The sequence below is a fragment of the Grampus griseus genome (genome assembly GCF_964374135.1).
Source record: "Grampus griseus genome assembly, chromosome: 4".
NCBI classification, from domain to species: domain Eukaryota; kingdom Metazoa; phylum Chordata; class Mammalia; order Artiodactyla; family Delphinidae; genus Grampus; species Grampus griseus.
The window spans coordinates 29,879,828-29,897,627 of NC_138997.1; the positions used below are offsets into that span (position 1 = coordinate 29,879,828).

General features: G+C 41.8%; 2 protein-coding genes across 5 annotated transcripts in view; one reads left to right on the forward strand and one right to left on the reverse strand.

Moving 5' to 3' along the window:
• The window catches only part of SH3D19 (SH3 domain containing 19), a 178,863-nt gene that overhangs the window by 137,718 nt on the left and 23,345 nt on the right, over positions 1-17,800 (reverse strand). The window lies entirely within an intron of this gene.
• Positions 11-17,159, forward strand: LOC309821772 (serine protease 48-like; the record flags this gene model as incomplete). Its single annotated transcript, XM_082653282.1, is given in 9 exon segments — positions 11-128; positions 8,911-8,988; positions 11,123-11,270; positions 13,451-13,713; positions 14,004-14,020; positions 16,648-16,911; positions 16,914-16,956; positions 16,959-17,005; positions 17,007-17,159. Coding segments are annotated over 9 exon segments (1,131 nt in total).

Sequence of the window (17,800 nt, forward strand, 5' to 3'; positions counted from 1 at the left end):
TGAGGTCAGTATGGCCAAGGTGAAGTGGCAATTAAGAATGACGGAGAAAGTGGAAATTCTAGAAGTTGAGGATTTTGAGGAGAGGTTCCGAAGCTTCAGCAAGACAGATGCAGTTCTGCTACCTCTGGGTGCAGCCCCCAGGAGCCCAGTCTGCTTGCTGCCCTGTCTCCTGTAGGTCAACCTGGGAAGCAAGGTCCCCGGCATGAATAAAGTTTGGTTGGTTCTAACTATTACTTCTCATATTCACTTTTTTTTTTTTTTTATGAAACTGGAGTCAGGGTCTGGGGAAATACAGAAGCAAAGAACTTTAGGGCTGAAAGGGATCTGGAAATCACCTGACCCAACCAATGCCTCACATTCTAAAGAAGAAGTAGCTAGGGTACAGAGAGGTTAACTAGTTTGCCCTTGGCTGAAGTCAAGATGAAAACCACCCAGTCCGGGACTAGACCGGGTTCTGAAGAAAAAGCAGGGACTCAGAAGATTAGAAGGTTTCAGTTGAAGCACGCCAGGCAAAAGGAGCCTAGGGCAGTGTATTGGCTATCTATTGCTGTATAACAAATTACCCCAAAACATAACGGCTGGAGATAGCAAATGTTTACTATCTCTTGGTGTCTGTGGGTCAGTAATCAGGGAGGGCCTAGCCAGGTAGTTCTGGCTCAGGGTCTTTCAAGAGGTTGCTGCTGCAAACTGTAGTCACCTCCAAGTTCAAATGGAAAGGACTTGCTTCAAGCTCACTCACACAGGCCTCTCTGCAGGGCTGCCTCAGGGCAGCTGGCTTCACTCAGGGTGAGTGATACAAGATAAAACAAGAGAGAATACCCCAAATGGAAGCTATAGTCTCTCTATAACTCAAAACGGACATCTCATTACTTCTATTGTATTCTATTCTTCAGAAGTGAGCTGGTAAGAATCACTGAGGACATCTCAAAGGCTGCATTCTGTAAGGGCAATAAGGGAAAGATCTGGATTAAGGAGCTGGGAGGCGAAAACTGACTGTGTTTAGTGGTCACATATTAAGGAGAGGCATGGGGGCGGGTTTAAATTGAGGTTTTCAGGGAGAATGCCTTCGGAGTCTCCTGTTCACCCCACCCACTAAGAGCACTTCATGGTTGTGCTCAGAGGTGCACTGGGGTTAGGGAAGGTGTTTATTAGAGAGATATCCAACTTGCAATATCCTGTGACCAGAGAGGGGTCCAAGAACATGTCTCATATACGAAACGTATGGCTGCTTTATCCCCATCCTTTTCCTGGGCCTGTGGTATACGTATACAAAGAGTAGTTAGGAACACGGGATCTGACGCTGGCCAGCAGTGAGTTAATTTATGGATTTCATAAGATACTGATTAAAATAATACAGGATGCTCTGTATTACTCAACAAATAACAGTGAAAAATGATTAGAAGGAGTTTGGGCAAGATGGTGGAATGAACAGCAGCAAAATGATCATCCCTTGCTCAAATTTCATTAAATACCAATAAAATCACTGTTTGAGAATGAAAATTTTCATTAATAACTGCAAAGATAAGGTAATTACATAAAAATAAGGAAATTAAATCTGGGCCATTAAAAAGCTTTCCGCACATACAAATAGTAAGAACTTTGAAAAAAATTAATTTTCCAAATGTAAAAATTAAACAAAGTATAAGCAGGATTCAAAGATTGATTACAATTTATTCTCAAAGGAACACTGTTCATGTTAACAAGATCTACTCAGAATTTTTTTTTAGATGGCAACACTACAGAATTGGAAGCAAGGCATAATTGACACTGTGCAAATGCTTCGGCAAAAGAAGAGATAAACCTATTAAACATGTGAGATGCTAAATAAGTAAAAAATGATAAAAGAATGTGAGCAAAGAGGATGGATCCAGATACTAAAGCCAAGAAATCCAACAAAGAGATAACAGCAGGTTTTAGAATCATAAAATAAAATAGTTGGAAGGTACCTTACAAGTTATTTGATATAACTCTCAGCTCAAGGCATGTTTGCTTGTTTCACAGACACGATGGATGATCTTACGCTTCTTAATATCATAGAATTGGAAAACTAACTATCTAACTAACTAACTAACTAACTTTTGGTAATGGAGGAAAGGGAACTATTTTCACTACATGGCACTGTCCCACCACTTGCCCACCAGAATCCTCTAAAACTGAAACTTAACAAGTAAAGTATACGCAAAATGGGTGAGATGGAAGGAGATCGTTTTCTGTAGAAAGGATGCCCAAAGTTTCAGTAAATACAGGTCTTATGTGTTTTAGGAGTAAGCTAAACTTGGAGATTTGGGTATAATCTCAAAGCAGCACACCAGGAACAAGATCATACCTGAGAATGCTTAAGCGTAATCAACAGTATTGGGCACTAAACTGAAGAAAAACGTCATTAGGAAAGGGACTGGTCAGCATGGAATCTAAGAAAGCAAAAGCCAGACAGCTCTGTGTTCATCAGACCCTGGGCTGTAAAGGAAGAGAGACTCTTGAGTCTGATGAATATAAACTTTGTATTTATTTAGAAAAACATGCTCTGTTAGGGAGAAGCACTGTTTCACCCAGTTTTTGTGAAGAAGGGATATTTCCTCCTAGTGAGTGAAATGCTTGTGGAGATTTGCCACTTCCACTTGTTCTGATCCGAAGACTCTTCAAACCACCACCCACCTACTAATTTGGTTTCCCTACTCAATATCGAGAAGGTGTGCCCTGGTTGGGAAAAATGCAAATTCCAAATGATAAAAATGAATAGTCCTCTTTGCAAATCAACATTCTGGTTCATATACAAGTCTCTTAAATTTTAGTGAGTCAGTCTCTTGAATTTGATCTCTTCTAGGTGCTCTGACAAGAACTTCAGAAGCTAAAAAGCTAAGGGATGACTTCAGCCTAGTCATGCTGCCTGCCAAAGTGGATTCTCTGAGGGTCATGCCATCTTTATCTTACCTCTAACTATGGCAGGAACTTGTATTTACTTATGCCTTCTATCAGTTACTATGCGGGCCACTTAAAAATCATCTTATTTTGTCCTAACAACTCAAGAAGGTATTATTTATTCCACTTTTACAAATGAAAACACACACACAAAAAAAAACAACTGAGGATCAGAGAGGTTAAGTGACTTGCCTAAGATCACACAGCTAATATCTGATTAAACAGATTTACCCTGGACTGTCTGACTCAAAAGATTTGGCTCTTTCCACTATACCAAATTACCTCCATTTACTGTTAGAAAGCTCTAATAAAAGATCTTCCTTATACAATGCCAAAATAACATCTGCCCTTTGGTTCTAGTTATTTGTACCTCTTATTATACTCCAGTCTCCATCTGTAATTATTTGAGTGCACACAGCTTTACTTCTTCTGAATAGATAAGAACAACCTTGAGAAGAGAAACTGCTGTCCTAGTCATCTTCTTGCTTTTTTAACAGCATCTATTAGAGTGTCGCAAACAAAGTATCAAATCTTATTTTCTAAATAACAAAATGAGAGCAATAGACTGTAGAAGGTTAGCTGTCAAAACGGAAAGGAAGAATTCATTTAGTATAAGTGAATAAACATACAAACATTTTATTTTAGTGATCAAAAGAACAGGACCAACTCTTGCCAAGGGGAACTAGTTAAAGGGCAGTAGGGCCCAAGGCAAGCAGGATGGAGTTCCGAGCAGGATGAGTCCCTGTGGAGAAGGGGAGTGCAGGGGAGGGAAACCGTAGACTGGACGACGAGGTGGAGAGCGACAGAGGAAGAAGGCTGTCTCTCCAAGGCTGTCCAGGCCTTGGCCCTGACATAACGGAGGCCAGGTATATGGACTAGTTCTAGGACATACTGGTTAGTGGAACTACAGCTGGACTAAAAGTTTCCTGTCCAAGTTCAAGAACAAAGACCAAACTGGATCTTTTAATAGAGGGCATAGGTGTCTGTTGCTGCTACACATGTGCTAGAGAAATCAATTATGCTTTTTTTTTAATGTTTTTTTATTGTGGTAAAAGTCACATAATAGAAAATATACTATTTTAACCATATTTAACTGTAGAGTTCAGTGGCACTAAGTACAATCACATTGTTGTGCAACTCTCTCCATCATCCATCTCCCGAATTTTTCACCTTCCTCAACTGAAACTCTGTCCCCGTTAAACACTAACTCCCCATTCCCCCTCCCCACCCCTGGCATCTACCAGCGTTTTTTCTTTTGTTCTTTTTTGCGGTACACGGGCCTCTCACTGTTGTGGCCTCTCCCGGAGCACAGGCTCCGGACATGCAGGCTCAGTGGCCATGGCTCACGGGCCCAGCCGCTCCGTGGCATGTGGGATCTTCCCGGACCGGGGCACGAACCCGTGTCCCCTGCATCAGCAGGCAGACTCTCAACCACTGCGCCACCAGGGAAGCCCTACCAGTGTACTTTCTGACTCCATGAATTTGACTAGACTATTCTAGGTACCTCGTGTAAGTGGAATCAAACAGTGAGAAATTAGTTATTCTTTAGGAGAATTTTATAAAGAGATTTACTCATTTTATAAAGAGATTTATTCATTTTCAATTATTCATTTTCAGATCAATATAACAGATTGATCTGATGGATTGAATTAGAAAAGAGACGATGGAATCCATTTGCCCTTCTTAGAACTACAGATAAAAAGCTACAAACTTGGGGGACTTCCCTGGTGGTCCAGTGGTTAAGATGCCACGGCAGGGGGCGCAGGTTTGATCCCTGGCATGCAGGAACTAAGATCCTGCAGGTCGCAAGCTGTGGTCAAAAAAACAAAAAAACAAAAAAAACAAAAAAAAATCTACAAGACTTGCAATTCTACTGTCGTCTCTGTTTTATTTTCAGGGTGCTCAAGAGAAGACTGCACCCTGAAGTGGCATCCTTACTCTACAGCAGTGGTTCTCAACCAAGGGTGATTCTGCTCCCCACCCCAACCCCAGGGGACACTTGACAGTGTCTGAAGACATTTTTGGTTGTCACCGCTAGGGATGGGTGGTACTCCTGGCATCCAGCAGGTTAAGGCCAGAGATGTACTTAACATCCCCCAATGCACAGGACAGCCCCCCACAAGAAAGAATCATCTGGCCCCAAACGTCAACAGTGCCAAGGCTGAGAAATCCTGGTCTACAGGCACCATTCACATCAATCTAAGCCATCACCAAGATGACCTGTTTGCCCAGAATTAAGTTAGTACTTAAAACTAGGATATTAGTTCAACAAAAACAATAATAAAAACAGCGGCTACTATTAGTTTGTGCTTAAATAGCCTAAACGCAAGCTAAGTACTTGCCCTCTATCTCATTTAATTCCTACCAAAATCTTGTGAGGTATTATTATTCCCATTTTGCTGAGGTGAAAAGGTTGTAACTAGGCAACAGCCACATGGCAAGCAATAAAGCTCTTACCAACACCACCACATGGCCACTTCCCAAACCAACAGTTACTGTGTACGGTAGAGGTATTTAAAGATAACGTTAATGATAACAGGGTAATGATCTGGGAACAGAGACTCGAGGACCTCAAGACAGGGCATGAAGAGAAGGCAGAAAGCGACAAGGGCTGTCTTCAGGAAAATCTCTAGAGTGGATATCAAGCACCTGCTCTCTCACTTCCAACTCCTTGGTACTTCCTTACCTTAGAAGAAGCAAGGGAGCATTAGGAAGACCCGACACATTTCTTGATTGCTAAACCAACAATAATGAAATATTTGCAGAGGAGTAGTGGAGGTAATAGATAAAGATAAGTAAATACAGGTAAATAGATAAGGAAGTCAAAATTCAATGTTACATCTGCAAAGACACTTTGGAGATCATCAGCTGATTCCAGTGCCTTCATGGTACAAGGGGAAAACACAGGCCTTAGTGGAAAGGTGACTTGCCTAAGGTCATGCAGTCTTCCCCATAAAAATGACAGCATAGCTCTGTGGGCTGAAAACCAAAGACGATTTCTCCAATATGATAGAAGAGTTTAGCTTAGATTTAGAAAGGACTCAGGCTCCAACTGTCTCTTTAAAAATTGACATTTTCTTACATAACTCGGTATCACTATTACACCCATCAAGATTAACAATACTTCCTTCTAAGACCCAGTTAATTGTCAAATTGCCTTGCTTGTATCAAAATGTCTCTTAGGGTTGATTTGCTAAATCAGGATCCAAACAGGGGCCACACACACTTATGACTCTTATGTTTCTTTTCACCTAGAGGAGTTTCCCTCCCTTTGTACCCTCATACCACTGACTTGTTATAGAAACCAGTGTTAGTTGCTTTATAAAATGTCCCACATTCTGGATGTGACTGTTAACTTCCTTGGCCTTGTCATTTAACTTACTCCTTCATCCCTTGTATTTGCTATAAGTGGAAGTAGCTTTAGAGATTCAGGTTTCGCTTTTTTGACAAGAAAACTTCATTGGATATTCCTTCACGTTACGTCGCATCGGGAGGCTCGTGTCTGCCTTATCCCACTTTTCATGATGTTAAGATTGAACAGATCATTCAAATAGTAACAGCCTGAGTTGTTTCATCTAAAACTTTCAACTACTGATAATCATCCCCTGAATCAATTATCTCATAAAGAGCTGTAAGTATTGCTTTCAAATTCTATCACTTTCCAACCAGTAAGAATTTATTAGCTGAAATTCTTCCCTCATCAACTAAGCCCGTTTTGTTACCCCGAACTACAGTTTGGACAGGAAAAGCAAGATAGCTATTTAATTCTTTCCTTTTACTTCCAATTTTAATAGTAAGGAGCTCATGTCTTAGTTACAATAAAGTTTATTTCCAGCTAAATTAGAACCAAAAATATATTTTCACAAAACATTTAAGCAAAAGGGAAAAAAGATCGTGAGAATGACCCAGTTAATATGTAAAGAGTTCTCAGCGACCGCAGATTTGTCCAGGGATATTAAAAACGTCCAAAGGTCTAGGACAACCACAGGACCCTCAGAGGGAAAGGAGTGTCTGGTCAAATTTTGTTCGTTTGGTAAATCAACAGAAAGACCTGTTCAGACCTTTAGTAACTTTGCAAAAAGATGATCTTTACTCCAAACATGACTTGAAGGCAAATCTCAAATTGAGGTCTGACTCTTAAAAGCTATACTTAAGTGAGTTGACTAAATAGTTAAAATTGCCTGTGAATACAATAAATTAATTGGAATACCAATTGTGATATGAATAAGGAATCTTTTCTCTGATTAAATGAACAGGACAAAATTGCAGGTTGCAATATTAATTTCAGGAAAAAATTAAGGTGAAAAGTACCTAGAGGGTCATCATATAATGATAAAAAGCACAGTGAGTGGTGGACACATAACCAGAATGAACGGATAAACCACACACACAAAAAACATAGGATGCATAAAACAAAAACCATTAAAAATGTATGGAGGAGGGCTTCCCTGGTGGCGCAGTGGTTGAGAGCCCGCGTGCCGATGCAGGGGACACAGGTTCAAGCCCCGGTCCGGGAAGATCCCACATGCCGCGGAGCGGCTGGGCCCGTGAGCCATGGCCGCTGGGCCTGCGCGTCTGGAGCCTGTGCTCTGCAACGGGAGAGGCCACAACAGTGAGAGGCCCGCGTACCGCAAAAAAAAAAAAAGAAAAAAAGTATGGAGGAGATAACATAAATATAATAGTAGTAGATTTTCACCTCCACCAAGCAGTCACAAATGAAGACAACTAAATCTGAAAAAGACAGTTGTGGCAGTCAGTAAACAGAGATGGAAAATTAATTTTTTTTGAAGTGTTCACTTCTAAAGTCTGAAAAAATGTATTGAAAGAGGTAAACACCTTACTGTGCTGAGATACAGCAAATGTGGCATCTGCTCCACCACAACAGTCCCTGCAGCTTAGCTGGCCATATTCCTTCATCCTCATCATGCACAAGGGCACTTACTGCAAAGACGCTTAGTCCACAGCCAGGTACCTAAGGGCTGGTAAGAAAAGATCACCTGTTCAAATTCTGCGGAATTTGACCTGAAAGTAAGGAAAAACTTGGGTAGTTTACAGTGGGATAGAATGAAAAGACATGGAAAGTGCTGGGCCATCCTGACGGCAGAGGACCAGAGTGAGGATGCCGAACTGCTGCTCTGAGCTCTCGAGCCATCATGGATCCAGAGCCCCCTGCCAGCTCCAGTCTCCCACCCTGGTCTCCAGTCTGTCCTAGGATAGCTCCAGATGTCCTTGCTACTCTGTTCTCCTTACTGTTCCTCAGAAATCTGTATTGGTTTGTTACAGCTGCCATAACACAGTAGCACAGACTGGCGGGGGAGGGCGGTGCTTAAACAACAGAAATGTGTTTTCTCACAGTTCCAGAGGTGAGAAGTCTGAGATCAAGGTGTCAGCACGGTTGGTTCCTCCAGAGGGACGGGAGGTAAAGATCTGTTCTAGGCTTTCTTGGCTTGTAAATGGCCGTCTTCTCCCTCTGTATGTGTCCAAACTTCCTCTTCTTGTAAGGACATCAGTCATATTGGATTAAGGCCTACCCTAATGACCTCATTTTACCTTAATTACCTCTTTAGAGACACTATCTCTAAGTACGATCACATTCTAAGGTACTGGGGGTTAGAACCGCAACACATAAATTTGGGGCGGGGGGAGACACGTTGCAGCCCATGACAATATCTTTAAAATAATCTCTCTCTGTTTAAGCTAGTTTCATTGAGTCTCTGTTGCTTGTAACTGAATAACACTTACCAAAACAGCTATATTTTCTGGTCTTATTTTTTTTAATTATTCATGTGTTTCTGTCAAACTTGCCCAAATTTTAAGCTGCAAGAGAGCAATAACATGCTTTAACACTTCCCTGAATTCTGCCTCCACAGACCTACTACCCTACAGACTACGGGCACAGAAAACAAAAAAGGCGCAGAAAAGAATTCTGTAGCAGATGCTGTGCTCCGCGGCCCAGACCCCCCTTCAGGACTGAAGCTTTCACTTTCCTAGCAACCAGGAGTGTCGGCTGCAGACAGTTCGAAGCCAAGTCCAATTCCAAGAACTGCTGCCAGAGCCACCTCACCCAAGGTAATGCCCCCTCCCCTGCAGGTAACCTGCACCCAGTCATTCAGAAGTCCAAGGGCTCAGCCTTCCAGTCTCAGTTCAGGGCATCTTTGAAGGGCCACCCCAGCTCCAGAGCAACCTTTGGGAATGGCTGAGGCCCCTGCTGCAGATGCATTACATCAGCTCTCCCTCTGCCCAATCCTGCTTCCATCCCCCCTCGAGGTGTTGATCCTAAGACCACTCCCCAACAAACTTCTTGCACACAAATCTCTGTCTTAGAGTCTGTTTCCCAGAAAAACTGACTTGCAGTACAGTCTATGGCCAACACTGTAAATGAAGATGAAGACAAAAAAATTTAGAAAAAATTAACCAGGTACTAGGTTAATCTCCTCTTTTTCATTTCTAGCTTCTGAAGAATCCTGCCCATCTTCCATTTCCTTGCTAGAGACAGGGTTCCATTCCTTTCTGTAGCCTCCAACCTGCCCTGGAGGCAGAAGCCTTAGACACCCTGTTCTCCCTGGACAGCAGGGGGCACCTCGAGCCCCAGCTCCTCCCCCTGGGTCCTGTAGCTGCATTTCTCAAGTCTGGTCCCTTCAGCACCTGGCCAGGGTGAGGGCCAAAGGAGAGGAGGGGGCGAAGCCGAGGATCCAGCTAGGAGGAAAAGCTGGTCCTGCCCCTCGCCTCCGGCTGCTCCCCAGCTGGCCTGGCCCTGGGAGCCTGAGTCCAGAAAGCAGGAGGTGCTGACTCTGAGGACAGAAACATGGGCCCTGCGGGCTGTGTCTTCCTGCTGCCCCTTCTGCTGGGTGAGCCCCTGAGGCTGGGGGTGGAGTGGAGACGAGGAGGCAGAGGTTTTGGGCTCAAGAAGTTACCATATAGAGTAACAGGACACTTCACCCACGGGATGTGACTTCTGAATGGTGTGGCCTGCGAAAGTCCTAAGGGGACCCTCCGTGCCAGGCCCCAAGCAGTCCCGGGCTCATGGATATAGAAGTAAACACAAAGATCCCCACCCTTGGGGGGCTTATAGTCAATGCACATATCAAACATGTAAATTATAAGGCAGGTCAGAAAGCAATAAATACTGTGACCGGAGAGGGGCGTCTAAGGTACAGGGACACTGTCATTTTAAATAGGGTGGTCAAGGAAGGTTTCACTAAGAAGAAGCTATTTGAGCAAAGACTTGAAGAAGATGAGTGATTTAGCTAAGAGGATTGAGGGAAAGAGCATTTCAGGCAGAGGGAAATGGAAGTACAAACGCCAGTCAATGATTTCAGGAATAAGCTTGTTCATTTATTTTTCTGGCCCACAGTGATTTAAAAGCCGGGTAGGCTGAGAGCAGCAAAAAGATAACAGGTAGCAAAAAAGAAAGATATACAAATACTGCAAAATGCTACTTCAGTTCAAGAAAACATGACAAAAGTAAATAGCTTATAAATCTCAAAATCATCTGAAGGCATTAATGTATTTACAACCTCACATGCTTGATACTCCTGATGGCAGCCGTGAATCATCAAGTAGAAGTTAAACCATGTTCCATGTATGCTGCTAAAAAAGTTAGGTAAGTATGTAATTATCAAGATTACCACTACTGGGTAGATATTTATAAAAATTTGGCCTTTAGGGCTTCCCTGGTGGCGCAGTGGTTGAGGGTCCGCCTGCCGATGCAGGGGACGCGGGTTCGTGCCCCGGTCCGGGAGGATCCCACATGCCGCGGAGCGGCTGGGCCCGTGAGCCATGGCCGCTGGGCCTGCGCGTCCGGAGCCTGTGCTCCGCGATGGGAGAGGCCACAACAGTGAGAGGCCCGCGTACCGCAAAAAGAAAAAAAAAATTTGGCCTTTAACACCAATCTGAGAAATTTAAGTAGGTAGAAAGCCTCTCTATTCAGTGAATCTGGATATAAGAGGTGTTGTTATATATTAATGATAGGCTGTATTTAAGGTCTTGCCTATCCTTTTCTTTCCAAAGGAAATCTCTGCAGTCAGGTGAGTGGTCTCCCCTTGGGTCCAAGACTGCTGGGTTTGGAACTGGAAGAGGATGGAGTATGGAGGCTCGGGAGGACTCAGGTCCCAGGAATGGATGGGAGTCTGGAGATGATGAGATGGGGATCAGAAGAACAGCACAACCAGATTCCCATGTTTCTCTCTTTCCTCTTTTCTAGTGTGTGGACGACCTGTACGCTCAAGCCGTATTGTGCGTGGTGAGCACTGGCCTTGGCAGGTCAGCCTGCACTTGGGCGAGTCCCACGTCTGTAGAGGTTCCCTCATCGGTGACAGGTGGATACTGACAGCAGCACACCGCCTACACAGGTGAGTCCTAGCTGGCGCCTAGCACACAGAGAGGTTCTTGATAAATATCTGAATGAACCCATGAATGAACCAACAGACTAAGGAAAGTGCCAAGATGAACAGGCAGAAGGAAACCTAGGTCATCTTGGACTAGGGACGGGGCATACAGGTAGAAAAAAAAATGATGAAAATAGTGACTATATTAGAAACTTTGCTTACTTTTCACCACATCACTTCCTAAACACCAGTCAGGGAATTCTGTCTTCAGCTGCTTTGGGTCACAAACACAATCTCTGAGAGAAGTAAGGTACCATGTGGTGAGTAAGCTGTAGAGAGAGGCACATGTAAAACTGATGTCTCCAGCCAACAGCTAATGAAGACGTGACAGACCCTCCTGAGTCGGGCCTTGAGATGACACTGCAGTCCACCCTGAGTGCTGCCTGGTCAGAGGCACCCAGATCCTGATCCACAGAAACTGTGAAATGTTTGCTGTTCTAAGCCTCTAAGCTTTGTGGTAACTTGTTATGCCACAGGAGATGACATATATACAGAAATCAAAATGACAGAACTTTTCAATAACAAACTGAAAGCTCAAAGAAAAGAGAGTAATAACTTCAAAATGCTGAGAGAATTCCAACTTAGAATTCTGTTCATATTTACAAATGATCAATCAAGTGTGGGATAGAAATAAGACATTTTCAAATATACAAAGCAGAAAAAATATTAACCCTCATGCACATTTTCTCAGGAAGCCATAGGAGAATGTGCTTCACCAAAATAAAGGGTGGGGTGGGGACAGGAAAACATGGGATCCAGAAAAAACAGAATACAACACAGAAGAAAACCCTCAAGAAAATCGTAAAGTACCGAGGTTGGAGTTAGAGGGCGGAGGTCTTAAAAAAGAAAAAAAAAAGACTTCCCTGGTGGCGCAGTGGTTAAGAATCCGCCTGCCAATGCAGGGCACACGGGTTCGAGCCCTGGTCCAAGAAGATCCCACATGCCGCAGAGCAACTAAGCCCATGCGCCACAACTACTGAGCCCGTGTGCCACAACTACTGAAGCCTACACACCTAGAGCCCGAGCTCTGCAACAAGAGAAGCCACTGCAATAAGAAGCCTGCGCACCGCAACAAAGAGTAGACCCCGGTCACTGCAACTAGAGAAAGCCCGTGCGCAGCAACGAAGACCCAATGCAGCCAAAAAAATTAATTAATTTTAAAAAAAGGATAGTATTGATAAAAAGCCTAACAGGTGTCAACATACTGAGAGATTTACACTTCTGGCAGACAGTTTGGGGAACAAATAATGAGTCAGTGATAGGTACATAGAAAACTAAAAAAAACAAACAAGTGAGACCACATTATTAATTCCAGGAGAAGCAAAAAGTTTTACAAGAAATCGCATTATGGTACTCAATATGGCCTCATAGTGAATAATGTTTTCACAGTCACAAGAACATATATACTAAATACTCATCTAACAGAAAGTTATATTAGATGAGGAGGATGGTGAAAAGGAAGTGCATAGTTGGCAGTAATTGTTGGGTCAATCCTCACCTTCTACAGGAGGAATACAATATTCTAAAACTGAAAGAAAAATATTAATGGCAATATATAGGGTTTCTTGAAAACACTAGGGAAAATGCTAAAAGAAAGAGCTAAGAGTTGAAAGTGATTGCCTTTGGATAGCATGAATTGAGGCCAGTAGGGCAGAGAACTGTTATTTATTTATTTTGTAAATCTGATCAAACTACTGAACATTTAAATTACATATATATGAACTTTGGTGGTTATATTTTGCTTTAATTTTTAAATTTAGAAATAAAGGTCTAGTGCTCACAACTCAAAAGTGAAAATAAAACAATGACTGTTAAGCATATAGACTATGGCTTAAACCACGGAGAACAGCAGAGGTGAATAAGAGAACCAGGGAAAACATACAGGACAAAACTCTGGCCATAATCATATAAAAGGAGACCACAGAAACAGCAGACAACAAAAGAAAGAGTGATCAGGGAGTGAGGGACGGAGAAAAGAAGACAAACCAACCCTATGCCAAGTTGGAAGCAGCCTGGTTAATTCCAAGTCTGTTACCCTCCTTTCTTACCTAAAGACTTAGTGCTACACACAGGCAGCTTGTTCTGACCCAGCTGTAGCACAAAAGCATGCTCCACTTTTATTCTCCTCTTTCTCTTCCCCTTAGGCGCTGGATTCCTTTCTTATATACTGTGTGGCTGGGATCAACTGACATAGGCCATTCAAATACAGGCGTTAAGTATCATGTGTTCCGAATTGTCATCCATCCCAAACACCACGGTACCACGGCAGACACTGCCTTGTTGAGGCTGTTCTCTAGAGTCACCTACAGTTCTTCCATCCTGCCTATTTGCTTGTCCAGTGTCAAAAAGCAGTGGACAATTCCAGACTCTTGCTGGGTGACTGGATGGGGAAAAGCAGAAGACGAAGGTGAGAATACGAAGAGAATAGGAAGAGAAAGGGGTTTATACATCACCTTCTTGTACCCATTCTAGAATATTCGTATTCTAGGCATTTCATTACTACGGCAAATATTTTCAACAAAACCAGACACTATCTAAACGTCTTCAAATAAAATGTTTGCTTATTTATATGTTTATTTACTCTTATATCCTGCCTAGAGTCTAGCTACAGCAGCAAGAAAAGATACTAACAATTTATTTATTTAATTTATTTTTTAATACTAACAATCTGAACACACAATTACCCCTCTGAAACAGAGGTTAACAAGCCTGATGTAAGGTTGGAAAGAGTCTAGTACTTTAAATCTGTTTTTAAAGTGTTGTGTTGTGTCACTCTTTCCCAGGATAAAGTGAGACAGGAAATGATCTGGGAGCAGAAAAATGAGAAAGGAAAAAGTTTTAGAATACTGTAGAATACTCACGTCTTTACTTAATCAAAATGTATCAGCACTTCTCTTTATTTAGAACATTAGGAATGCCCCACATGGCACATTAGAAAAGCCCCAAACAAATAGAATTTTGAATTATCCATTGTTTTAGATTAACTGTACCAAAAAAAACCTCTTCCATTAGCCAACATGATTGGAAAGTGACTGTGTTCTGCTTTTGGATTCCCATTCAGAGATGTCTGCATATCATGACTGAATGTTGTCCCTGCACCTTTCCAGGCTGCTTTTCCTTTCACTCCTGTTTATCTCTACATATTCTGACTACCCTACCATCCTCCAAGAAGCAGAAATACCCATCACTGAACACCAGCATTGAGAAATAATCTACAACCCGGTGGGTTACCTCCTACCACAAACAGAGCCTGTCATCCAGGAAAGCACGCTTTGTGCTGGTGATCTTGAGAAAAGAAAGGATACTTGCCAGGTCAGGGTTTGCTCTTGAAATTATTTTATTTTAACATGAGATCTTAATTTGGATCCAGGTTTGCCCATCTGTAAACAACACTGAATTGGGAATCAGGAGACAAATGTTCCGACGATAATTCTGTGTTAACCTGGATAAGTCACTTAACCTTTATCTATTAATTTAATCTCTTCAACTACTGATCTAGAGCAATGCTAACCACTGGTGCTTGGATTTTCACAGTCTCATATGTTTTTATAAATATATTAAGAGGTTGACATAGAATGCCAATTTTTTAATTTTTTGAAGTAAGAAACATTTCATTGTACACTTAAAAGATGTCATTCCATTTTCTCCTGATCATAAGTGTCTGATGAAAATTCAGCAATCATTTGTGTCTTCCTCCACTGGGTGGGATGTGTTTTGTTCTGGTGGCTTTCAATACACTTTCCTTCATATGTGATTGTTAGAAGTTTGAATGTCATGTCCTAGGTGTGATTGTCTTTGTCTTTATCCTATTTGAGATTCACTGACTTGTTTTTTTAATCTACTCTTTTACCTTTCATCAAAACTTGGGAAATTTTCATTCATAATTTCTTCAACTATTATTCTGCCTTATTTCTCTCTTTTCCCCTTCTTGGTGAAACTGAAAATTTGTAAGTTACAACTTTTGATATTTTCACATAAGTCCCTGATATTTTATTTTTACCTTTTTCTGTTTTCAAATTGGATAGTTTAATCTATATTCAGAATCATTGCTTCTTTCTCCTGCCAACTACATTTTACTGTTAAGTTCATCTAGTGAAATTTTTATTTCAGATATTTTATTTTTTAGTTCTAGAATGACCATTTGGGTTTTACTTCCTCCTTCCCTCCCTCCCGCCTCACTCACACGCATTTTTCTATATCTCTGCAAAAATTTCCTGTCTGTATATTCATTATTTACAAATCAAACAACGAGACACAACTTCACACCCAGGAGGATGGCTATAAGCAAGACAGATAATAACAAGAGTTGGCAAGGAATGTGGAGAAATGGGAACATTCACATACCTAGTGAGAATGTAAAATGGTGCAGCCACTCTGGAAAACCTCAAAAGGTTAAGTATGGACTTACCATATGATCCAGGAATTCCACTGCTAAGTACACACCCAAGAGAAATGGAAAATACATCCATATAAAAATTTGTACATGAATATTCATTGCAGCATTATTTATAATAGCCAAAAAGTGAAAACAACCCAACTGACCATCAACCGATGACTAGATGACAAAATGTGGTATGTCAATAAAATGGAATATTATTTAGCCATAAAAAGGAATGGAGTACTTACACATGCTACTGACATAACATGGATGAACCTTGAAAACAGTACGCTAAGTGGAAGAGGCCAGACGTAAAAGGTTATATATAGTTTCATTTATACAAAATATCCATAATATGCAAATTCACAGAGGCAGAAAGTAGGTAACTGGTTGGCCTAGGGCTGGAAGGAATGGGAGGAAATGAGGGTGACGGCTAAAGGGTATGGAGCTTTTTTGGGGGGGTGACAAAAATGGGTTGTGGTAATGGTTGAGCAACACTGTGAATATACTAAAACTGAACTTTAAATGGGTGAATTGTACAGTATGTGAATTATATCTCAATAAAGCTGTTACCAAAATAATAGCAAGATTGAGAGATACATCACCAACTACTGTCACCACCGTTTTATATAAGAGAGCATTATCTTAACACTGAAAAAGGACCTAAAAATAGAAAAATAAGGACAGTTCATTCAACTGAATGAATTTAGTGAAAAACTCATCCTATTTATTTCTTTTCAATCAGAGATGAGTAGTTTGAAACTACTGATATATTTAGCTATATTTAGCCAATTTCAGATTCTATGATTCTAAATTTCCATGTCAGTGGGAAGTCCAGCTCCCTCCAGATTTTTACAGCTCCATGGGCTCCACTGCCCCATTCGAAGGAACCTCCACCTCTGTGACCATGCTCCTCTTCATGGTCCTTCTTCACGAGGCTCATGACCTTTACCTCTTCCTTAGGGTGATTCTGGAGGGCCTCTGTCATGTCATATTGATGGTATATGGATCCAGATAGGATCGTCAAGCTGGGGAACAGGATGTGGTCTTTCTTTTCCTGGGGTCTACACCAACGTGACCTACTACCAAAAATGGATTACGTCCATTATCTCAAGAGCTGAGGCCTTGGATGCCAACAACCTGGACTTATCTGACTTCTTGCTCCCTACTGTACTGCTGTCTCTGGCTCTCCTGGGACCCTCCTGCGCCTTTGGGCCTAACATTTTACCGGGAGAGCAGGCAGTGTAGCTGAAGCTCCTGGCCAAGTACGGGGCTAGGAAGGAATGCGTGGAGAAGCAGCCCCAGGGGCAGAGAACTCACAAGGAGAGTCGCTGGGAACTCTGGATGACTTCATTAAAATGAGAAATGATTTTGTTTTTGAGATTCTTGATTCTGGAAGGAGGTTTCACTGGCTGGAATGTGAACAACTGAGAAATAAGAATGCCGCTTCTGTGCATGGCATTCTTTGTCCCTGACTATGCGTCTTGCAAGGCAGGAGGGATGCCTTCCGTGAAGAAGTATTTACAGACACAAATGAAATGGCGACAGAAGCAGGCAACAAAAGAAGTATCCGGGAAAGCAAATGGGAAGGTCCTCAAGAAGGTACATTATGGGTTTACTTCGTGCCCCTAGGTTGCATTATGAGCATCTTATCTGGTCTGTCTTTCTCTACTTTCTCTTCACTTTGTGCTTCCCCTCTGTAACAAGGCATCAAGTAAGAAATCCATGTATGTAGTTCAGCTCTGAATATTTCTGAAATGTTTACTTTTTGAAATACCTACCACCAAAAGTGGAGTAATGCAATAATCTCAAGAGCTGAGGTTTTGGGTTTCAATAATCTGGACCTATCCAGGTTAATTTTACTTCTTAATAAAGTACTTTAAATGTTTACAAGGAAAAGATTATTTCCCTTGCTTAACGAGTGTGCTTCTTTTTGTTGAACAATCATGTGACCTATACTATTTCCTTTTCTGCCTAGGCTTCCAGGAGCTCAGAGCTAAGTTTTATACATGATTTCAGTCCTTATCTTTATCCTATACTCTCTGGTATAATTCTACTCATACTCCTCTTTATTTCAATCATCCTTCATTTCTCATTTGAATGAATTTAAGTTTTG